Genomic DNA, 23,981 nt, shown 5'->3' on the forward strand with positions numbered 1-23,981 from the left:
GGAGCGCCCCCTAGCGGCGGCCGCTCGTGTGCGCGCTTGCTCCCCTGTCTGCCAAGCCCGTTGTCTGCCAAGCCTGTTAAAGGCTGTCACTAAGGCCAGTTTTTTTTTTCCCCCAAAGTAAATGTTGACAGCAGGAATTGTTTTTAATAAATCTGTAACCAGTGTATTATGTAATTCCCTCTTCTCCTCTATCCGGTTTTTGTTTTATTCGAATTTTTACTACACTGTATTTATTTTATGAGTGTTTGTGTGGGTTGAGGGCACACGCGAGGCTTGTTCCTTGGACCATGTGAATCTTGGGGATCAAACTCAGGTTATGAGGCTCGGCAGCAGTCACTCTTATCAGTTGAACCACCTCACCCACCTACCCACAAAACAAAACAAAACAAAACAAACAAAACAAAACAAAACAAAAAAACAACAGTGCATTCGATCCAGATCAGTGGAGCATAAACCGGTCCCAAGCAGCTTGTCCTTTAGTTAAGGACGATGGAGGGCATCAGTCAGTCCTAGGGACTGGAGACTGTGCACACAGTGCAGGGGCTTTAGCGCCTCAGAGGGATACAAGTAGGAACTTCCCGGAAGACAGAGTCCATCTGCACGTCAGCTCCTCCAGTCTCAAAGTGATAGATAACCAACTGAGGCTGGCTTTCCATCTCACCACAGGTGTCCTCCATCCTGACAGCCCCCAGTGTTATTAGTCAAGTCAGCTTTCCTGTGTGCAGTTTCTCCGCCCACGGGAGTGAGGCCTTTAGGTGATTAACCCTTCAACGTGTATGGCTGTTTTGCCTGCATGTGTGTCTGTGCCCTGGATCCGTGCCTGTTGCTCAGGTAGAGCAAAAGGCTTTAATAGCTTTTTTTAAAACATAGATTCAAATCAGGCTTGGGAGTACACACCTGATATCCTGACACCTGGGGCACGAACAGTGGTTCGCCGTCAGCCCGGGCTGCGTAGTGAGACACTGAAAACAAACACACAAACAAACAACAAAAACCACTCATGAAAAAGGTGGGGGGGGGGGAGCAGGGAGGGAAAGGGAGACGAGAAATAGGTTTGGTGGTTTTGGTTTCTATTTGAGGAATATTTGGAGCTGGAGAGATGGATCAGCAGTTACAATCAGTGACTGCTGTTCCAAAGAACCCAGGTTCAGTACCCAGCACACACATGGCACCTCACAACTGTCTGTAGCCCCATTTCCAGGTGACTCAAAGCCCCTTTCTGGCCTTTGAGGGCACCAAACATTCATTGGATGCCACAGGTAGGCATGCAGGCAAAGTACCCAAACACATAAAGAATAATTTTTAAAAAGGAAATCTTTGCCAAACACAGCATTTCCCCCGCATTGTGTTCTGTTTCATAGTTTTCTTTATTATATCAGGTATATGTTTCATCTTATGGTTGCCAGTTTTTGTTTTGTATAAAGTTGAGCTGAAGATCAAGTTAGTATTTTGCATGTGGATACACAGTTACCACGACTGTTTATTGAAAAGTTGTTTTTGGAAACTTTAAGCATCCTTTGGCCAGATAGGCTGGGTCATATCTCTGAAATGTACTATATTCTATTGTTTGTCTGATTTTCACACTGTCTCTTTTATCGTGGTTTTATAAGTCTTGAAAACAGATGTGGTTCCTGCTCCAACTTGGTTCTATTTCACAGTTGTCTTGCCTACTCTAGATCCTTTGCATTTCTTGTTAATCTTAAGAATAGCAACATAGGGTCTTCTGATCCAAGAGCACATTGTGTTTATTTAGTGTCTGTAACTTCTGTAACATTGGGTGTTGGTCTTGTGCTGTGTGTGTTATTCAGATGCTTGTTTATGTGCCCAGAGATCTGGTTGCATCCAAGGACGTGGATGCTGTCTCCTCCTGCCTCGATGTTGTGTAAATAATTAATAATAATAATGATAAGTTATCCATCATCTCTGACTGGTTAGATGAAAGCTGGTTCAGCCTAAAGCTGGGCAAGAGAGCATGGAAATCAGGACTTCTGATCCCATCAGGGGTCTCAGGTAGGGACAATAAGAAGTAGGAGGTAGAGGGGGGAGAGGAACTCAGTGGATTTTATATAGGCGACATGTTTAAATGATGGGAATGGAAGATTATGGTAGGACGCCTAAATATACAAACAGAAAAACTGTCCAATAGCGTTGGATTACCTTCACAGAATTATGTACTGCCTTAGAAGAACAAAGAATTATGCTCTCATTTTTTATCTTGCATTCTTGTTTATATTTCACAAATGCATATATAAAGGCATGGAAAGGGCTGGGCATACACTTGCAGTCTTAGCGCTCAGGAGGCCAGGAAGATGGCGAGTTCAGGGAGACCAGCCTGTGGTACATTTGGGAGACTTTCAATAAAAAATCAGCACAAAGGTAGATCTGAAGATTCCGTTTACAAGCTGTGGAAACATGGACACCTAACACCTGAACTCATCACCTCGCCTGCGAGATATAATCGCAACCCAGTTCACTTAAGCAACTCAGAGGAGCATTTGTGACTATGTCCACCTCGGGGCAGCTCGGAGCGGTACCCTCAGCGAGAGCATCGGCGTTTGAGCAGGTCCAGCCGTTTGCTGTCCTTTGCCCTCCTCAGGGCTGTGCCTGAAGACATGTCCTGACTTGTCAACCCTAGACCTGCTGCCTTCCGAGGACTCAACAAGCCCGCTCTGCCCGCCCGCCGTCCGCCCAGCGGGAAGAGCATCGTTTGATTTTGAAACCTCTCGCCGGGCCTGCCAAAGGTACCGACTCCGGGGCGGCCCCGCCCCTCGCCCGGGCCCCGCCCCTCGCCCGGGCCCCGCCCCTCCGCGTTTATTGGTCCATTCAATCCACGCCGGCGCCGCGGCGGGAGCATTAAGAGATGGCAGAGTCCAGAAAACGCTTCTCCGGCCGCGCTGTGAGGAACGCGTTGCCGGTGCCCCGGGACCTGCAGCTGCCCCCGACCAAGCGAGATCAACCCGCCTTCAGAGGTGAGCGGCGGCGCGGGGCCTCGGCCGCTAACCGTCCCCACGCCCTCCTGAGAGCCAGGCCGCGGACCGTGTGCGCGGTGGGGACTGTCGGGGGTCAGCGGTTTAGCGTCGGGGTCGTGGGCGGGGGGCTGGGGGCGGAGGGCCGGGCTGCAGGGACCCCCGACTGCGCCCGCGCGCTGTTTCTCCTAGGTCTGTGCGCCGAGGGTGGGGTGGTTGGGGGCTGATGCGTGCTGTCCTGGCCGTTTTGGAAAACTGGAATTGAACGGTCTGCAGCAACGATACGGAAAACATTCTCGCCCAACCTAATATGGTGAGTTGGTCGAAATTTGGCGACGAGTATCTCATCTCTACGGTTTGAAATGGTGTTGCCTGCGATTTTCACACGATTAGGACATTTGATTCTTGTTTGTTTGTTCGGGTGCTACTGAGGATTGAGAGTCCCAGCTCAAGGCTTTGTATATGCTTGGCAAGTGTTCTGTCATTGAACTATATAGCCTCGGCCCAGAGAATGCGTTCTTATTTGCAGAGTAGTTGTGAGCACCTTTCTGGCTAAGTTTTGGGTTGACAAGCTAGAGAGCCCTGAGAGGAGGGAACCTAAATTGAGAAAACTGAGCCTGCAAGATCCAGCAGGCTCCAGGCAAGCCTGAAGGGCGTCTTCTTAATTAGTGATTGATGGGGGCGGGAGGAGGCCCAGTCCCTTGTGGGCGGTGCCACGCCGAGGCTGTTGGTCCTGGGTCCTATAAGGAAGTAGGCGGAGCAACTCGGGAAGCAGCACCAGATTCCTTCTGTTACCGATGCACGCTGTTGTTTGGAAATCTGAGTAAAATGAACCCTTTCTTCCCTAACTTGCTTTTTGTCAGAGTGACTCATCACAGCAATAGTACTCGCGGTCATTTCTGATTAGTGAGATCATTTCTCCAAATTGAGATTTTGTTTCCTATTCTTATAGAAAGAATATATTTTCCCAGGAAGGAGTCACTCTGCACCCTTAGTGGTTAAAAAGCTCTTACGTAGCATAGCCCTTGTCCTGCCCTGGCTAATGCCCAAGAAAGATCTAGCCTTGCATAAAGATTTCAATAGCTTTATATGTACTTTAGGTTGGTGCTCCTCCTCCCCTTCTTTTGTGTGTATGTGTTTGTTTGTTTGTTTGTTTTTTCAGGTTTTTTTGAGACAGGGTTTCGCTGTCTGTCTGGACTAGACTCTGTAGATCAGGACAGGAGCAGCAGGCTGGCAAGTCTTATTTCCCCCTGCATCCTTATTCTGCGATGAGACTAGCGTACAATTTACTGTGATGGCTGGCGCCTGTGTCCCATTCAAGCCTGCCCAGCAAGTGTCTTGTAAATTTAACCCAATTTACCTGAGCGTTTAATTCTCCATAACTAGTTACTTGGTTTTTCTGATTTTGAGTAATATTTTATATCAAACTTGTTTTGAGGTACCTGCTCAAACTTAACTTTGAAAATATATACAAAAGGCTATATGTATAATGGGGTTATAAACTGGTCTCTCCAGTCTTGTTTCTGTCAATGAATTACATTCGTACTTAGTGTGACTCTGAGCACAAATCAGGGCACATAAAGGACATTTAATCACTTTTTAATTTTTTTATCACAATTTTTAAAAATTTTTATTTATTATTTATTACAATTTTATTCACTTTGTATCTCAGCTGTTGCCCCTCCCTCATCTCCTCCCAATCCCATCCTCCCTCCTGTTCGCCCCTTATGCTGCATACTTTTTAATTTAATTTTCTTTTGGGACAGGGTCTTTCTACATAGCTGTGGCTGTCCTGAAATTCAGTATGTAGACCAGGCTGGCCACAAACTAGGAGCTCCACCTGCCTCCCAAGTGCTGGGATTAGAGGTTTGGGCCACCACCCAGCCATTTAATCACTTAAAACTTCTATGTCCAAATTACCCTTTTAAAAAAACAATTTACAATAAATTAGAAACTCTCACAAGATTAATAGTTTGTAAACTAAGGTAATCCCTTTTAAGATTTCTGAGCCAGGTGGGGTGGTGCACACCTTTGATTCCAGCACTCTTAGAGGCAGAGGCAGGCAGATTGCTGTGAGGACAGCCAAGGCTACACAGAGAAGCCCTGTCTCAAAAAAAGCAAACAAACAAGATTTCTGAACCTTAAAAATGACAATTTTTGAATTTTTGAAGCTCCTTAAGTACCAAGATAATACACTTATATGATACAGACAAACTGGGAACCTCATTATCCTGTGTAGTATAGTTTTACAAAACCTAAGTCAGTTTAACAGGTCTTTGACATTAAGTGGCTTAGTTTATCAAAAGAGCATAATTATAGCAGAGAGCAGGAGGCTTGTTTGTCATAAGGAGACATTTCTAAGAATACAGTTAGTTCTTAGCACAGTGTAAGTCAGCTTTTGTTAACATGAATAGACCATTACATCTATAGGCGCATTAACTAATTTTAACCATTAAATTATAATGGTTAAATAATGTTTTTTTTATAAGATTAATTGATGGTGGAAGTGCTAGATTAGCTAGACTTGCTAGGAATCATCAGGTAGCTATTAAGGGAAAGGTTATTTGTGGGCCTCGGGCTAGAGTTATAGTTGGTCTGTGAGTTCGTTCATAGTTTGTATTGGCTAGGCAGAATAGGAGGGATGATGTTAGTCCATGTGCGGTTAGTAGTGCGATAGCCCCTATGAAGCTTCAGGGGGTTTGGGTTATGATTGATGCAGTTGCCAATGCTATGTGGCTTACTGAGAAATATGCGATTAGTGATTTCAAGTCTGTTTATCATAAGCAAATTGAGCTGGTTATAATTGTACCTCATTCTCTTTAAGTCTTTTTTGTTTTTTTGAGACAGGGTTTCTCTGTGTAGCCTTAGTTGTCCTGGACTCACTCTCTAGACCAGGCTGGCCTCAAACTCACCCTATGCCTATGCCTCCCCGAGTGCTGGGATTACAGGTGTGTGCCCCTGTGCCCTGCTGTCTTTAAGTCTTATCCTTCATAAGTCCTATTTGATGTAATCAGACCTGTGACTTTGGCTTCAAACTTTCATGGTTTTGCCCGTTTTTATTTACCTAATTTATCCTATCTAAAACAATTGAACCTTTTTTATTAGAGATATAACTTCAAATTCATATCTTCTGTTAACCTTTATTGTCTCACTGATCCTGAGAGGGTTCACATCTCAGCTATCTTAGAGATAGCAGTAACCTTGAATGAGAGAGCATTCTGTGCAAACAAGAACAAACGGGGTTGAGAGCTAAAGTCCTGGGAACATCCAGTTTTCTTAAATATAAGTCACAGTTTAAAAAAAAGAATACCAAGCTGGATGTGGTGGTGCACACCTTTAAATCCCAGCACTTGGGAGGCAGAGGTAGGCAACTGAGTTGAGCCAGCCTGGGTCTCCCGAGAGAGTTCCCGGATAGCCATAGCTGCACAGAGAAACCCTGTCTCAAAATGAAACAAGCAAAACTTAAATATCAGGAGACATAATGATAACAAATAAGTGTATCACTTGCTGTCAATTTTCCCTAAAAGAGGTGTGTGTATCTATGTGTATCTAGTTCGCTGGGGCCTCTGTCCCTGTGTATAACAGCTTTCCCACGTCTGCATAGGTGTGTGCTCCCTTCCCCGTAGTTTTCCCAGTCCTTATACCAGATCTCCAGAAACCTTGAGGCCTCATGTAGTTAGAGCCTAATTGCAGCTACCTGGGAGCGCGCCTGGATACTCAGGTGAGGGGATACCGGCCTTGACTATGTCCTGGAAGGGATATTAATGTTTAACAAGTCCAGCAACACAGATGCTATCAATGGGAAGTTAAAGCTCTACATGCTCTGTAAGTCATAAGTTCTGAAGATGGCAGTTATTTAGCTAGAACACACAATGCAACTGCACCTTAATAAAGGAAGGTTGAGTCCAAGTTACACACACAGAGTAATGCAATAACTTAATACTGCCTGTGAATGTGCTGTTAAAGCATGTCCAGGTAAACATCACAGAAAACAGAAGGCAGCACTTATGACCTACGTAGCATGTAGAGCTTTAACTTCCCATTGATATCATCTGTGTTGCTGGAGTTGCTATTGAGAGATTTCAGACAGCACGTGTCTTATCTTCCCCATGTATATTTTTATTTAGCTTTTTTTTTTATTATAGGCACCTTTATACCATGAGCTAATTAATAATAACAGCCTCTATTAGAAATAGTTGACCTCTCAGTTGTTCTCAGGCACACAGTGACTTTTTTCAGGGCTGTTCTGTTCCTGTCACAGAATCAGGGGCCAGCCTGAAGCAGGCAGGCCAAATCTCACCTCCAGAGCCAGACTTTTCCCAATACCCATACCCCCAAAGTCATTTGTTTCTCTATAAGACAGATCCCAGTGATCTCCACACCCATAAGAAGTTTGTGGGTGCCTCTAGATTGGGCCGACAAAATGAAACCCTAAATAAGTACTCTCGTCCTTATGAAGACATTAAGTTTCAGAACCTGATTATGAGGCAGGGAGACCTTGGCTTCTCTGTGGATCAAACCTCTGATTTATTTTTTCCTTTTGGTTCTTTTAAGTTTGTAGATATGTATATAATCTATTAAACCATAAAAGCCAGACATGTAAGGAAACATTAACATCATTTTTTTTTTTATTTCCCATAGTTTGTGCCTTTATAATTGAAGAGTGGAAACAAAAACAAGAGTATGCAGGGTTGGTGAGGCGGATGCTAAGGCAGACCATGGGGATAAGGCAAAGGAGACCCAAGAACAGAAAGGTCGTCTACCTCAGGGGAAGCCAGCAGGCTTGGAGAGTCAGTGCAAAGAGCAAGCATTTAGACCCAGCCTAGCCTGTCTTTAGTCTCCCTCAGGAGACCACAGCCAAGGCTCTCTCCAGCCCCGAAAAACTGGCTGTGCAACCTGAGGCCTCACTGAGATGGTGTCCCTGGCTGGCCAGAGTTTTAAGAAGGCAGGGGCGGCCAGTAGCCAGCCACTCTGGCCCAGGCAGGGCTCTGTGGAGGAGGCTGTACGGCCCACTGGAGTGACCTGCCAGCTTCACTAGGAAGCTTCCTTGGGGCTTGTTCAGCCCTCTTCTACCCCAGGGGGTGGGGCCTGGCTGGGACCTGGGGCCAGTATGGGCATCTTTATCCTGCAGGTTTCCTGTGGAGTTTTTCCTTGTCTCTGATTGAGTGTGGAGAAGTGACGGAGCAGTCTAGAGAGTTTGGAGTGCCCTCAGAGGAAATGCTGGAAACACACTGGGCGTGCCCTTCCTCTCCCCAGAACTCCTCTCCGGCCACACGAACCCCTTCCAGCAGCACGGGGACTGTGCTCACCAGGGACCTGTACATGTTACAGCAATAGCCTGCCTTTCTGTGAGGGGTCACCTCACACGCTCAGAGACTGAAGGAAGGCCTTTAATAGCATTGTCCAGCTGGTGTCCAAAGCTGGGCTTGGAGAGAAGGTCTCAGCAGCTTCTATACATGCACCTCAGGCTTGTTCATTTTACACATGCTGTCTCTTTAAGAGCTGCTTCAGGTCTTGGCTCCACGTTACATTTTGATTAACTTAAACAGAGACAAGAGACTATAGTCTGGCCACTTGGGCTGGCTGGAGATGAACACAGTAAAGCACATAAGGGTTTTTGTTTTGTTTGTTGTTTTGGAATAGTTGCTCTCCAGGTTCATCATGCCCATCCGCCAGAATTCTGTTTTTACTGAATAGAGCGCAGGGGATTTGTTTTTTAAATTTATTTATTTATACTCTGCTTGCATGTGTGCCTGCACGCCAGAAGGGGGCACCAGATCTCACTATGGATGGTTGTGAGCCCCTATGTGGTTGCTGGGAACAGAACTCAGGACCTTTGGAAGGACAGCTAGTGGTCTTGACCTCTGAGCCATCTCTCCAGCCCTGAGCACAGCACAGGTGATTTTTATGGCAGACCAGGACAGAGTGACGGTTGTGAGCCTACTCTGCCCACCCTGAGCAGCCTGTTAGAGGGATTCCTCTGTTGTGTGACTAGAGCTGAAAGGCTGCTCAGTCCTGGTGAATAAGCATTTACATCCCAGCATCTTCAATCCTGCTCTGACCCTCCTGGGTAGCCTCTACTCACTGGTCGGGTGTTTGGTGCCCAGCGCTGGGTCAGCTAAATTCTTTGTATGATTTAATGTCTCCTAAGCAAATCCATGAGTGAATCCTTACAACATCAAGTCTATTGTTAATTTGAATTTCTTCTACATCAATGTAGAAAATAGTATGTCAAAATAAATTTTCCTAGAAAAATAACCTTTTACTCAACCATATTTGACATTTTAGCTGAAGTTGACTTTGTTACTCCTTCCTCTTTAGAACAAAGAAAACAAAAACTCAAAGAATATCTGCTAATACGGAAAACAGGGTTTGCGCCCAAACAGGGGAATCAGGCGTCCAGGTGAGGTCACGTTTCTTTCACCTCTGAAGAGCTCTAGTAGTGCTGTCCCCTAAGAACTCAGCATGTGCCGCATGTCTACCTTTTACCTCCTACTAACCACACCTAACTTTAAAATGGAACGAGTTTTAACACTTTACACGGTTACGAGCCCAGATAGTATTACTTCATGTGATATTCGAAAGCAGCAAGAGGGCTGGGAAAGTGCTTCAGTCGTGGGATGCTCGCTACCACTCAGCACCACAAAAGAAAAGGATGCACCTTAACAATTATTTTACCCTCTCTTTCGGTATCACGTCTTCAAAAACATGGTGTGCGCTAACACTCTGACACGCCTCAGTCTGTACAGTGGCTGCTCTTTGTCTTCTTCAAACCTTCAAACTCTAAAGGGAAGCAATTCTTTTTTAAAATTCTGTGTATACGTTCACTTGTTCACCCACTTGGGAATGTGTGTCCAAAGTAGCTTTCAGGTGTGTGTGCTCTCTGAGTCAAACTGAGTCAGTTGGGCCTGGTGGCAAGCGCCTGCATCTGCTGAGCCATCTCACAGGTCCAAGAGAAAATAGTTTTCAAGCAGAGTGCATGCACATGTACTGAGATACTGACTTAGGAGCTGTGCTGTAAACGTCAGGGCGTGGTTTTGAAAGTCTGCAATCTAAACACCTGGGTCTCAGACTTGAATTCCTTGTGTCCTCAAGTTTAGGTTGATACCACTGCAGCTCTGATGGATCATGGATCATTTCTTGTGTCTTTTAGGCTACAACACTGATTTGTTTGTAAAAAGCAGCCTAGATGTTGCAGGAAAGGAACCTTAAGGCCGGGTGTGGTGGTACACGCCTTTAGTTCCAGCATGCAGCAGAGGCAGCAGCTGGAGGATCTTTGTCAACTGGAGGTCAGCCTGGTCTACCTAGTGAGTTCTAGGACAGCAAGGACTATGTAGAGAGACATTGTCTCAAAAGAGAGAGAGAGAGAGAATCTTATTTGTAATGAATCAGTGACTTTGAGGTCAGAAGGTGGCCCTCTGTGTGGGTGGGCTTTGTCCAGTAGGACAGCAGAGTGTGGATGTCACCCTTCTTTTAGGTTGATAGGAATTAAAGTCTCATTAGCTGTAAAATATCAGATTTTGTCAGTTCTACCACATAACACTTTTACCCACACTTTTTAGCATACTCTCTGATTTTGTGAATCTGCTTTAGGATTACTGAAGTGTCTAATTAATAATATTTTATTTCCTGTCTTGATTTTACACATATCATTTGCTATGGGGTTGTCAGATATGCTAGTTTATAGCTATAAAAAAGTTTGTGCTAAAACTTTTAAAACCATCTTATTTACTCCATTAACCATATTTTGCTTAGAATAAACAACTTAATTCATTGCTTGTCTCAATTTAAAGTTTAAAAATGTAGGACCTTGAATGTAGCTCAGTAGTAAGTAGACCGTTTACTTAATTTGTATTTGGAAGCTCTGAAATTAGCTGTTAGAATTTATGTTAGTAGGTTATGTGTTTAAATGTTGGTTGCTGATTGCTTTTGATCTCAGCTACATGCTTCATAACAGTTGAGAAATACTTATAACTTATCCATTTAAAAATGCATTCTTGGGTTCTTTGGGGTAGAATTGTTTTTTCATTTTTCTCTATTTGTGTGAGAGGGCATTGGCTCTCCTGGGAGTAGAGTTAAAGGTGGTTATGAGCCTCCTGGTGTTGTTGTAAGGAACCAAGTATAGAAAATCCCCAAAACATTGGCCAGCGCAGGTATACAATAGAAGGGGCAAATCTTGCCCCTTCTCTTGCCCCTGCCCTAAAGTAAATTTCCTTTGTACAGAAAGAATTGATTTTTTTTTTTTTTTAACTAACAGAGATCAGAAAGTGATGACATTGAAGGATCAGGTCCAAGAAGAAAAAAGAGTTCTGGAACTCAAAACAGAAATGGTAAGATACATGTATAGTACTTAAACCTTTCCTGCACTCTTTATGAAGAAATGATTTCTGAAATACTGATTTCTCTTAACTCTTCTAGGCTGATAAAGAAAATATTGGAAGCACAATTGGAAAAAACTGCATTCCGTTAAAAGCTGAAGTAACCAATTTAGAAATGTATAACTTGAAGGATAATATTCAAGATGTGCAGTTATTATCAAGTAGAGAGGATTGCCAAGGTCAGACTATGACATTAGACCAGGCATGTCACCTTCAAGACGATAAAAAGATTCAGGTTACTGCAGAAAAGCCGAAACAAGATGCCAACATGCCTAAAAAACGAGTGCTTGGCTATTACCATGGCCAGATTGTTCAGTCTAAGATTAATTCATTTAGAAAGCTTCCAGATGCCAAAGGTGAGAGTTCTGTGACAGCCAGGAAACTTCCCACTACTGTATCTAAAGCCACGAAGGCTCAGCCTGTGCCTGTAAACACCGTCCGTGTAAAAGCCTCAAATATGACTACTACCACCAAACTCGTAAACACTCAGTCTGTGAGTGCTACTTCGAAGAACACACTTGTGCGACCACCTATTAGAAGTCTCCACAATAATGCCCAGGGCCCTGTGAAACAGGACCACGGCAGGAACCTTGCCAATGTTACAATCAGAAATCGGTCACTTGAAAAAGAATTGGTTCGATCAGAACCAGCTGTATCTATTGTGAAAACCAGTTCTTCTCAGGACACAAAAAGAAAACAGGCACCATCAAAAAGTATAACATCTAAAGGTGTAACCAGGACTAATTCATCTACTACCAGACTGATGGAAAATCCCCAAAACATTGGCCAGCGCAGGTACACAATAGAAGGAGCAAGTCTTCCCAGGTCAGTTCAGCCCGGAGAAACCACAGAAAACAGAAAGTAAGTAGATGAAATTCATTTTGTTTTCTTGGCTACCAATAGAATACCAGTTTGTGAATTTGGCTTGTTGTTTTCTTAAATGTATTAGAATTACTTAATTTATTATTTTCTGCCACACAGGCAGATTTATGTATAGAACAATAAGACCAAAAAGCTATGTTTTTGTTTGTTTGGGTTTTTGACACAGGGTTTCTCTGTATAGCTTTGGCTGGCCTCAAACTCACAGAGGCCTGCCTCTGCCTCCCAAGTGCTGGGATCAAAGGCGTGTGCAACCACCGCCCTTCCAAAAGTTATGTGTTTAAATGTGGATTGCTGGTTGCTTTTGATCTCAGCTAAATGCTTCATAACAGTTAAATACTTATAACTTATCCATTTAAAAATGCATTCTTTGTTTCTTTAGGGTGGGAATGTTTTTTTTGTTGTTTTGTTTTTGTTTTTGTTTTTTGTTTTTTGTTTTTTTCTCCTCTATGTGTGTGAGAGGGCATTGGCTCTCCTGGAAGTGGAGTTAAAAGTAGCTGTGAGCCTCCTGGTGTTGGTGTAAGGAACCAAGCCTAATTCCTCTGCATGGGCAGCAAGTACGCTTAACCTCTCTGACATTTCCTAGTTCCATTCTTGGAGTCCTTGAACATATATATGATCTTGTTATATTCAGGAGTTCACCTCTGCAAACAAATAAGTTCCACCAGTTTAGAACTATGTATAGGTTTAAGTTGTTTTGATTTGTGTATGGGTGTTTTGCATGTATGTATGGCATTGTATCATGTGTGTTCCTGGTGCCCACAGAGGCCAGAAGAGGGTGTCAGATTCCCTGGAACTAGAGGTACAAATGGTTGTAAACCACCAGGTGGGTTCTGGGAATCCAACCAGGGTCCTCTGGAAGGGTGGCTGCTGGTGCTGAGCTGTCTCTCCAGCCCCATTTTGAAATCTATTTAACTGTGCCACTTAGCAGGGTGCCATCAGCAAAATCAAAGCAATGTTGATGTTCTGCTTCTGATTGCAGAGCTCAGACTGCCTGGAGAACTGGCAAAGGAAATGGGCTAAAAAGGCTTCCTAATTTAACAGTTACCCATGCTGAGCCAAAGGGACAGAGTGAAAACCCAGTTGGGTCCTTTTGGGCTACCATGGCAGAAGAAGATGAACAGAGGCTATTTACTGAAAAAGTAAACAAAACAATTTCCGAATGCCTGAGCCTGGTTGATAAGGTAAGGTCTTTTTTAATGTGTGTGGCTGCTTTGGCTGCTTTGTCTGTATTTATGTCCATGTGAGGGCCTGCTGCCTGCAGAGGCTAAAAATTGGTGACAGATCATCTATGGCTGGAGTTATAGATGGTTGTGAGCCACCGTGTGGGTGCTGGGAATTGAACCCAGATCCCCTGGAAGAGGAGCCAGTGCGTGTAAATACTGAGCCATCTCTTTAGCCCTCTACGGTAGAGTCTATCTTTGTACGTTTGATAGTTTAGAAATGTCTTCTATTGTTATTATTTTGTTTATGTACTTGAGTGGGTTTATTTGTACCATGTGCCTGCAGATGCCCAACTCTGGAGTTTATAGTCAGTTGTGAGCCGTACAGCATTGGTGCTGGGAACCACCAGCTTGGGTCCTGTGCTGGAGCATCAAGTACTCTTGACTGCTGAGTCATGCATCCCACGTGCTCCATCAGCTTTTTATATTGCTCACTGTTCTTAAAGTCAGATTATTAATCATTCATAGTTTGTAGCTCACACATTTTATTTCTTGGAATTTTAGGGATGCCCAAAAGAAGAAATTTTAGGCATGTTGAATGACCTGATTCATAATATTCCAGATGCCAAAAAACTTGTTAAATATTGGATATGTCTTGTGCGTATTGAACCAGTCACAAGTCCCATTGAAAATATTATCTCAATCTATGAGAAGGCAATTCTGGCAGGGGCTCAGGTAAGAGAAAAAATTATTTCAGTTTTAAAGTGTAAACAATTCCAAGTTATTTTGGAGCACATCATAGTATAACTTGATAAGATTATGATTTTGTATGTAGTACTAAGGGGTATTCAGAGGCCACAAAGGACTTGGGAGTATAGTTCAGTCGCAGAGCATGGAGGCACAGGGTTCAGTTTGTGGCAGCAGAAACAGTGAGGGCTACGAGGATTGTATTAGGCATGTTTGTCAACATTTTTGTACCAAGGGTTATAAGACTTTTGAATCTAGATATTAGCTGAAATATAAATTTAATGAAACTATTTTAGCACAAAATATCCTCCTGTGCATTTCCTATAATGGACCAGAAGTAACATTACGTAAGTAGGTTATGGCGCTGGCACAGTGATATAAAAGTGAAAGCCAAGGCTGTAGATTGAAATTGTAGTGCAAAGACAAAGAAATGACACTGAAGTAGAAATTGGGAAACAAGAATCAAAATTGGCCGAGAAATTGAAAACAGAATCGGTTCTTCTGGAACTGAATTCTGAAGCTAGGACTATGAGCCAGGGCTTCTGTTATATAAATATCCTTGTAATCTCAGGCATGGTGGCGCTAAGGAACATAGCAAGAGCTTTTAATATCTATCAGATCATACAGTTTGAACAAGTGAAATATGTTGGGTTGACCAACCTTAAGGTATACAGAGATGAATTTACTAGTATGAGATACAAAATACAAGTAGTATTTAAAACACTTTTAGAACTTTTTAGACAATATGATCAGCTTTTGAATAGATGATAACTTTCCATCTATTAATTAATTTTGCTAATATCACACATTATTAGCTATCAAAGGCCTAAAAATTATGGGATTTTTTTTTTATGAAATTCTGTCCTTTAAGTTCATTTTTCTTATAAAGATGAAAAATAACCATTTCTAATCTTAACAGCAATTGTTTATTTTAAAATAAGGAAAATTTTCAATATATCTAATATTTTTTATTTACATAACCTAATTTTTGATTATGTAAACTTCTTTGTTAAAAACATTTTTTTAATCTAAGCCTATTGAAGAGATGCGACATACAATCATAGATATTCTGACAACAAAGAGTCAAGAAAAAGTTAATTTGGGTAAGTGTTCCTTCAGGTGAATTGTGTTTTTATTAAAATCTACTGGTTCCATTTCCCTTTTGTCTTATTTAGCTTTCTTCTTTTCTTTTTTTTTATACTTTTCTTTATATATTTTTTTTATTTTTTACAATTTATTCATTATATATCCGGATTGAAGTCCCCTCCCTCAACTCCTCCCAGTTCCACCCTCCTACCTCTTCCTGCCTCTATCCCTTTCCCCATGTACACTGAAAGGGGGTGTTTTCCTCCTCTGCCATCTGCCCATAGCTTATCAAGTCTCATCAGGACTGCCTGGATCCTCTTCCTCTGGGCCCTGATAAGGCCAAATTGCCAGGGGCAAGTGATCAAAGACCTGCTTCTGAAATGCAGTACATGTCTGTGTCATGTAGAAATTTTAAGCCAGATAGTGTAGCTCACACTTGTAATCCTAGCAAGTTGGAGGCTAAGGTAGGGGTTTGGGCTGGCCTTGGACATAGAGTAAGACCCTGTCATGAAAGAAAAGAATTGGCATGGGGGCACGAAACTAAAAAACTCTATTTCTGGGCATGAGGATCATGGGTTTGGGCCAGCCTAGGTTATGTAGAATGAGACCCTGTCTCAAAAAAAAAAAAAAAAGAAAAGAAAAGAAAATTTAATGAAGGAATATAGTTCAAAATCCAAGTTTACTGCTATGCTGCATATGAAAAGTTTTTTTCTGGGCCTTAGAGTTCTGTCTTAGAAATGGGTGCTTTAGAGCTGGTGGTACTATGTCCTTACCTCCACCACAGCAGCTTTTTTTTTTTTAAATGAGTTTATTTGATAAGATAATCTCCCACCTATTAAGTTCTATGATCTGTTCTGTACTCTAGAAAGTTTATGCATTGATAAGGTTTCAAAGTTGTAAAAGAAATAAATACACATACTCAAAAAAGAAAGTTCATTTAGAATGCTGGTAGGCCTAATAGTAAGTTCCTGTAATCCCAGGGTTGTGGGAGGCTGAGGCTGGGGGATTATACATTTGAGGTTTCATTATATAATAGGACACTCAAACAGCTTTAATTTAACATCCAGAGATCTAAGTCAAGATCAAAACTTGGAATAGAAGCAGAGATTATACTGAACTCTTAAGTGTGTTGTGTAAGTTTCTGATTATATGCAAGATTCAAAAAGTCCTGTTCCTTGGGGTTAATGTAGTATGTCGTGTGTCAGTTTGACCAGAAGTCCTACTTTTATTGGAATGATTTATTCAGCTTCAATTGGGGGGCCTGTTTATATGTCCAGGGGAACATGTGGAACACGTATATAATCCGATGTTATAAATCAAATTTAATGGTGATGCTTATGAAGGAATTCGAGAGAGGAAACCCAGAGAAGACTAGTCTGTCAGAAGCAAAGGAAATCGAAAAGTCAAGACCACCCTTATGCCGTCTCTAGCAGGGCAGGAGCTGTTCCAGAGACCGTGGAAGAGTGTTGCTTGTGGCTTGGTTGCTTATGGCCTGGATGCTTCTGGCCTGCTTAGCCTGCTCTCTCATATCGTCCAGGACCGCCCACCCAGGGTGGCACCGCTCCTTATGGGACGGGCCCAGCCACAAATCATTAAGGAAATGTCCTCACAAGCTTGTCCACAGATCAGTCTGATGGGGGTGGTTTCTCATTTTACATCCCCTCTCCCCAAATGACTCCAGCCTTTGTCAAGTAGACATAACGCTAGCTAGTACATTCCTTTTTGTAGGCTCCGACAACCCTTGGTTCTTTCTTCACTTTGTTTGACCTCATTTCATAGTTGTTTTTTAACTTTGTCTTTCATGGCACATAGTCTTAAGAACTGGGATGGTTCCATTCTTAAATCTGTGTCTCTGCACAGGGGATATTAAATATTTGTTAAACTGTTGGCAGCGGTGTGTACATAGGAAAAGTAAAGATTAGGAGATGCAGCTTGGTTCTGTCATTTTTGAAGTTCTGACAAACTTCAAAAAAAATCTTCAAATTTTTCTATAGAAGATGTTGAGGAGGCTCATGCAGACAAGGAACATGTCCAGAAAATAGAAACGGAAGCTGCAAGTGTTAATCTAGCATCAGGGAAGCCAGGAGAGAATGGAGTGTGTGGAAAGGAAGATAACACAACAAAAGACCCAACCAATAATCTGAAGACCCCTGACTCAAAAACTGAAGCAGGCTGCCTAATTAGATATAATGTATCCTCTACACCACGCTTGGAAAGGTAAGTGCTTAAAATGTAATATCTGTTTTCATGCTCTAGTGATAATTCTGTTCAAAAACTTAATGCTAAGTAAGGGTCACACCCAGAACCCTAAACATGATGGCTCATGGGTAATTGCAACCGCTGTTCTCACTTGTCACGAGCTCTGAAAAGGCCCAAGAGGGGTCTGGACCCCAAAACCAGGCAGGAAAATGTTCAAGTCATTTGACCTTCCAGACATTTTTTTTTTTAATGTAACTGTTTTGAGATCTATTTCTATGTGTGTGGCTGCTGCATCTGTGTGAGTGCAGGACCCACAGAAGCCAGAAGAGCATATAGAAGGGGCTGGAGTAAACAGGCAGTTTGAGCTGCCATGTGGACCTGGGATTCAAACCTGGGTCCTTCCCTCCCCCCAGGCATTTTCAAAATTAAGACATTTTTGGTTTACATTTATTACTGTATGGTTAATAGCTGTAGGGCTTGGAATTGAGAAATCAGGCTTTTCTACAGCTGTTCAAGTGTCCACATAACACAGATTGTTTCAACAAATAGAAGTGTTAGGCTGCTCGCTTCTGGGAACTTGCAGTACCTCTCCCTTTCTATAAGACAGTCTGTCACACAGCAAAAGTGTAAGATAGATCTTGAACATGCTTTTGAAATTTGGAATTAATTTTGTGGGTTTTCTTTTTTTGTTTTTTGTTTTGTTTTTTTTCAGTGTGAAAAAGAAGATGCAGCATGAAAATACCACACTTAAAGAGCTGAAGTTCCTGACACCAGTGCGACGGTCACGCCGTATTCAAGACAAGACCTCACAACTGCCAAATATGTTAAGAGACCACGAGCCTTCTGTGTCCTCGCTGGAACAGCTGTCTGAGCTGGGAGTGGATGCTTTTGTTTGCCGCCCCAATGCAGCCCTGTGCCCTCTGATTTCTGAGACTGACGCAGGGGAGAAGTAGTGCTGCGAGTGGGGGTGGCTGTAGTGTCCTGTGGTGTTTGTTTCCTACAACTTTATAACAGGTCTGAACTTGTCCGTAGGCCTAAGTATAATACAGGTAAACCTCGTTAGCATGTTTATTGTGTTTTCAAAATGTTAGCTTCTTCACTTCACTAATTACTTACAGAAAATGTAGTCTATATAAATTATATTTTTACCTTAACTTTGTTCTTAATATGTTTATAATAAATATATGTATGATGTTCCAATCATGTTTCATTAGTTGATTGGGTTATTTGTTGATGGAACTGACGTTAGGACCCTCCTACGGGGCTACAGTCAACTACCAGATGGCATTTATTTCAGCAAACATGTTATGGGGTCTCAGGGTGTGCTTCCAGAAGAGCACTTGCCTAATGTGCAAGGCCCTACATCCAGTCCTTTGCACCCCACAAATCCTTTGTGACACACCACTTAATCACAGTAACCGAATTTAGCTTTTGAAATACATTGCTAAATTTGTGTTTGTATAACTTATTTTTTTTTTAATTGTGATAAAATACCTGACAGAAACAAACGGGAGTTTTATCTTGACCGTTTCAGAGGACGGTCCACCATATTGAGAAAGGCATGGTGGGGGAAGGGAGAGAGGGGCGCTGCCCACACGGGGTGAACCCAGGGCATGTCTAACTCACAGTATAACTCGTGAGTGACATGCTTCTGCCAGCCTTCAACAGTGCCTCAGTCTGAACCACAGGCACTCTAAACACAAGCTTTAGGGACGATTCAGATTCAAACTGTACGCTCTGGGGATGCCCCAGGATTGAAAGCTTCATGTGGGCTGAGCATGCAGTGTATGCATGGGCTGAATGCTCAGCCCTGTCCTCATGCTTTGGTGTTACAGCTAGACCTGGTTCTCCACCACAGGCAATCTGTACCCCTCCCGTCTTTCCTCGGCATTTTCTCTTTCTTTTCTTACTACACTTTTGAGATTTATTCATTTTTATGTGCACGTATATCTGTGCACCACATGAGTAGAGGACCCACAGAAGCCAGAAGAGGGTGGGAGAGCCCCTGGGACTGGAGAGACAGACAATTGTGAGCTGCCATGTGGGAGATGGGAACTGAACCTGGGTCTGCTCTGCCCTCCAGGCATTTTCAGAATCAATACATTGTTGGATGTTAAGCCAGTGGTTGACACATTTAATCCCAGCAGAGGTGGCAGACCTGTGAGTTCCAGGCTGGTCTGGTCTTCACAGTGAAACCCTGTTTCCAAAACTGAAAAGATGGGGAGATAGCATGGTGAGCACTGCCAACAACTGTGGGTGATGCAGGGACGCTGACCGCAGCCACAGCGCAGAAAAGTCCCAGCGTCCACAGCGCTGAAGCTGAGGAAGCCTGAGCTAGAGTCCTCTCTCTTGAACACTAACTGACTTGCCAGTCCCGCTCGCTCAGCCTGCCTAACTGCCTCTTATTTCAGCAGTTGACTTCTAGGTCACACCATGGTTGTCAGGGGTAGTGGGTCACACATTTAGTCCCAGCAGACAATGACAAGAATGTGTCTTGAGAAACTGGACAGTCTCATGGCTCTTCACTGTCCCTTGCACTGGCAGTATTTGCTCTTTGACTTCGCTTACAGTTCCTCAGATACACACACACGCACACTGTTGTGGCCTTCCAGAGCAGCATTAGAAACAAAGAGGTTGCCAGGTAGGTAATAAAAAGTACTCTGGGGGCTGTGGTTTTGAAGCATGAGAAATTAAATAATTTGTATAATATATTTTACTTAACATGTATAAAGTACTGTAGCATCCACTCAGTGTAGAAATTATTAAATAGTTTGACATAGTTTGTGTTGTTGCTGTCTTTGAAGTCTTACAGTATTTACACCAGTCACCTTTAAAAGTGCCCCCACTGGGCCGGAGGGATGGCTTAGTGGCTAATTATGCTTGCCAGTTTTGACAGCTTCACATGGAAGGGGAGAACCAGCTCCTACAATTTGTTTCCTGACTCCATACACACATTGTGGTACCTGTACGCATGCACGCACACACAAAAATTACTTTTTAAAAAGAACTGTAAGTGCTTCTCGTACTTTGGAGGCCTAGGCAAGTGGATTCTTACAAGTTCAAGACCGTCCTGGGCTATCCAGTGAATTCTAGGATAACCTGCACTACAGAGCAAGAACTTTTCACAGTTGAAATAGATAAAATGCCAGCACTCAAGGACTAGGCTGTGGTACATTGCTTGCCTACTATTTGTGAGGCTCTGGGTTCTGTCCCCAGCACCATGAAAGTGAGAAGTCATGGTGACGGGTCTTAGCTACTTTGGAGTCTGGGACAGTATAACCACAGGTTTGATACCATCTCCGTATATAGCTAACGTAGACATGTGTCAAACTGGAAAAGGAAGTTGATAGCCCAAGCTACATACAATGGTGTTGGGATAATCTTTTTGTACACTATGTAAAGGCTGTCTTTGTATCATTCAAATGCTGATTTCTGTGCCTGGCAGAGGGCTGAGTACAGGCTGGACAGGTATTGTTATTTTTATTGGACCATCACCTGCCTTAACATTTTGTAAACATAGACCGCACTCACCTTCCCATTGATTTAATAAAAGAGCTGATGGCCTATAGCCGGGCAGGAGAGGAAAAGCGGGACAGACGTAGGAACTCTGGGGAAGAATTGATTAGTGAGGGGTTTGCCAGCATTGCACAGAAGTTGGACTTAACTGGGACTGAATGAGAGGTATCAGGCCACATGGCAAATGTGGACGAGAATAAAATTCGCGTTAATTAAGTTATACGAGCTAGTTGGGAAATAGTCTAAGCTATAATGCCTAAGCTTTCATAAAAAGTCTGTGTCATTTTTTGGGAGCTGGTGGGTCTAGACTGATAAGACATAAAGTGGTATGGACCCAGTTTCATTTCTTTCCCAGGAGTTTCCAACCTAGACATCAAGATGTGCTAGTTCAGGCATTGCCTCAGCACCCTCAACTCAGTTTTGTTTACTTGCATGTGTGAGTGTGTGTTTTGCTTCCATGCATGTGTATCTCTTACCTGTGTGCCTGGGGCCACACACCCTCAGAAGAGGGTGTCAGATTCTCAGGGGCTGGAATTTACTGACGGTTGTGAGCCATCATGTGGCTACTGGGAACCCAACCCACGTCCTCTGCAAGAGCAGCCAGTGCTCTTCTGAGCCATCTTTCCAAAGCTCATCTGGGAAACAAATGAGTTCACTAGGCTTCCTTACAGAACATAGGAATTATTGGGGGTGTGGGTACTTCTCCCCCAATCAGCCAGCTCTGGGAGGCCTTGCCCAGCTGGATTGGAGACTTAACCATAGCCACAGAGATGGAGCCCCTGCTCTGTAGTCTGTATCACTGACCCCTCCCCAGGCTCAGTGCGAGTTGCCAGGTGGCAGGGAGCACGCAGCTCGGTGCTCAGACAATCTGGAATCCCCAGTCTCTATGCCCTTCTATGGAAGGGGTGGCATCAGCAAGCTCAGCTGGGATGATCTTTCTCAAGCAGACCCTGACTCAGCACAGTTAACTTGAGCCAGCCTCTGTAGGTGAGATCATAGGGTGTCTCCGGAGGTGCACTCAGATAGGACTGTAATCTAGTAAAGTAAAACCATGAGTTACATACAGGGGTTAAGACAAATCTTGTACTATAAATGGAGGTTCTGGTGAGGGTCCTAGGAAATTGCAGGGAAAGGAGAAGGGCCATACCAGACGGTTGTCTTAGGGTTACTATTGCTGTAATGAAATACCATGATCAAAGCACTCAGGAAGGAAAGGGGTTATTTGGCTTTCATATCACTGTCCATCACCAATCAGGAGAGAAACTCAGGGAAGGAACCTGGCAGCAGGAGTTGATGCAAAGGCCAATAAGGAGTGTTACTTATTGGCTTGCTCCTCATGGCTTCCTCAACCTGCTTTCTTATAGAACGCAGGACCACCAGCCCATGGATGATCCCACTCACAACGGGCTGAGGCCTCTGCCATCGATCACTAAGAAAATGCCCTACATTTGGATCTTATGGAGGCATTTCCTCAACTGTGGGTCCCTCCTTTCAGATGACTCTATTGATTTATTGCTATTTTAACATGTCTATTTGAAACGCCCCTATATAAAGAGGATATTCTATGCTGGCAATCTTGATGGCAAATGTGCTAAAAGTTCCTTTTTTCTTTTTGTAAATATTTTTAGCTTTAAAATTTTTTTTATTACAGTTTATATACTTTATATCCCAGCGGTAGCCCCCTCCCTCGTCCCCTCCCAACCCCACCCTCCTTTCCTTATCTCCTCCCATACCTCTCCCCAAGTCCACTGATAGGGAAGGTCCTCCTCAAAAGTTCACTTTTTCATGTTAGCCCTTGGCTGGCCTGGAACTCACTTTGTAAATCAGCCTGGCTTGAACTCACAGACATTCAGAGTGCTGGGATTAAAGGGGTCCACCACCAAGCCCAGCCTGTACTGGAAGTTTTGACTGTCAGCAGGTGAGAGACTTCGACCAGACTCTTTAAGGAGGGGCTCCTTTCTTCCCATGCCCTCTTACTGTTCCCTTTCTGTCCTGCCTCACTTCTATACAGGGTCAAATTCCCTGCTTCCCTGCTGTGTGTTTTACTGTAGCCTGGTTGGTCGCCTCTGCCTAACATTTTGGAGATGTCTGGGTCTGGTGTCTCGTGATTTTAATTTCTCCCACAAACATTAGTTCCATCTGGGATCTGTAGGGAAGGGGAGAAGAGGAGGGTGAGGTCTTGCTAACAGAATGCTCTGGCTGCAGAGAACCAGACGTTTTCCTGAGACTATCTTGATATCATTGCTCAGCTGTTACCAGTCAGCCACATCTGTATCTTGGGGAGAAAACGGTTTCTTTAGACAGTTCTCAAGAGAGCCTGCTTTGCTAGGCCAAGCAGTTCCAAAAGAAAGTAGTAAATTTCCCAAGAAGGTCTCAATCTATGTGTAACCTCTGAATTTCCTCACACCAAAGCTCCTTGCCTACACCTATAAGACCCCCTGACCGGCTCCCTCCCCTTAGCACAACTTCCTTTCCTAGGGAAAGGCCCTTGTTGTGCTAATAAACACAGTCTCCTCTGTTGAGGTCACCTTTTGGCCTCTCTCCTGCCTTTTGTTCCTTTATTCTGCACCCCTAAATCTAACACTTGAGACACATAGCCTTTCCTTGCCTACTGGGAACTTCCATATAGAGCTAGAACAGGTTTCCCTCCAATCCTATATCTTCCTGCCTCAGCCTTCTGAGTGCTGGGGTTACAGACACGTACCACCAAGTCTTAATAACTTTTTACAATATAAGGGAAGAAATACACAGATTTCAGAATGGGATGTGGATTTCTTGGGGTGGCGGCATTATTTCGTTTTTCGCTTTTTTCAAGCTCATACAGTAAATGCTAGCAGTGTTGTCCCCGTGAAATTCACGTTTTTGGGCTGTCCGCCTAATCTGGATAACTCGAATTATCGGGGGCACCAGCTCAAAATGTTAACAGCGTCCTACCGCAAGGTGGCAAAACTGCTCCAGCGGGCCCAGCTACTTACAGAACTGCGCCTCGGGCCAGACCGATACAGTTTCCTCCGCCCACCGCTATAAGCACGCCCTACCCACCTCCA

General features: G+C 43.5%; 1 protein-coding gene across 1 annotated transcript; it reads left to right on the forward strand.

The window, feature by feature from the left end:
• The first annotated feature begins 2,860 nt into the window (after window positions 1-2,860).
• Ckap2 (cytoskeleton associated protein 2) lies at window positions 2,861-18,618 on the forward strand. Its single transcript, XM_055593418.1, has 9 exons — window positions 2,861-2,969; window positions 9,288-9,369; window positions 11,224-11,296; window positions 11,385-12,205; window positions 13,206-13,407; window positions 13,951-14,121; window positions 15,167-15,236; window positions 17,214-17,436; window positions 18,131-18,618. The coding sequence occupies exons 1-9, from the start codon at window positions 2,861-2,863 to the stop codon at window positions 18,369-18,371; spliced, it is 1,992 nt and encodes a 663-aa protein (XP_055449393.1). The 3' UTR covers window positions 18,372-18,618.
• Window positions 18,619-23,981: the final 5,363 nt, after the last annotated feature.

Source organism: Psammomys obesus, unplaced genomic scaffold (assembly GCF_907164565.1).
Source record: "Psammomys obesus unplaced genomic scaffold, mPsaObe1.curated_primary_1811, whole genome shotgun sequence".
Taxonomy (NCBI): Eukaryota; Metazoa; Chordata; class Mammalia; order Rodentia; family Muridae; genus Psammomys; species Psammomys obesus.

Excerpts from the sequence above, each read along its gene's own strand:
- Ckap2 (XM_055593418.1), top strand. The coding sequence starts at position 2,861 with ATGGCAGAGTCCAGAAAACGCTTCTCCGGCCGCGCTGTGAGGAACGCG. Across the intron at positions 9,370-11,223 it reads CAGGGGAATCAGGCGTCCAG|AGATCAGAAAGTGATGACAT; the intron begins GTGAGGTCACGT and ends TTTAACTAACAG. Across the intron at positions 17,437-18,130 it reads TCTACACCACGCTTGGAAAG|TGTGAAAAAGAAGATGCAGC; the intron begins GTAAGTGCTTAA and ends GTTTTTTTTCAG.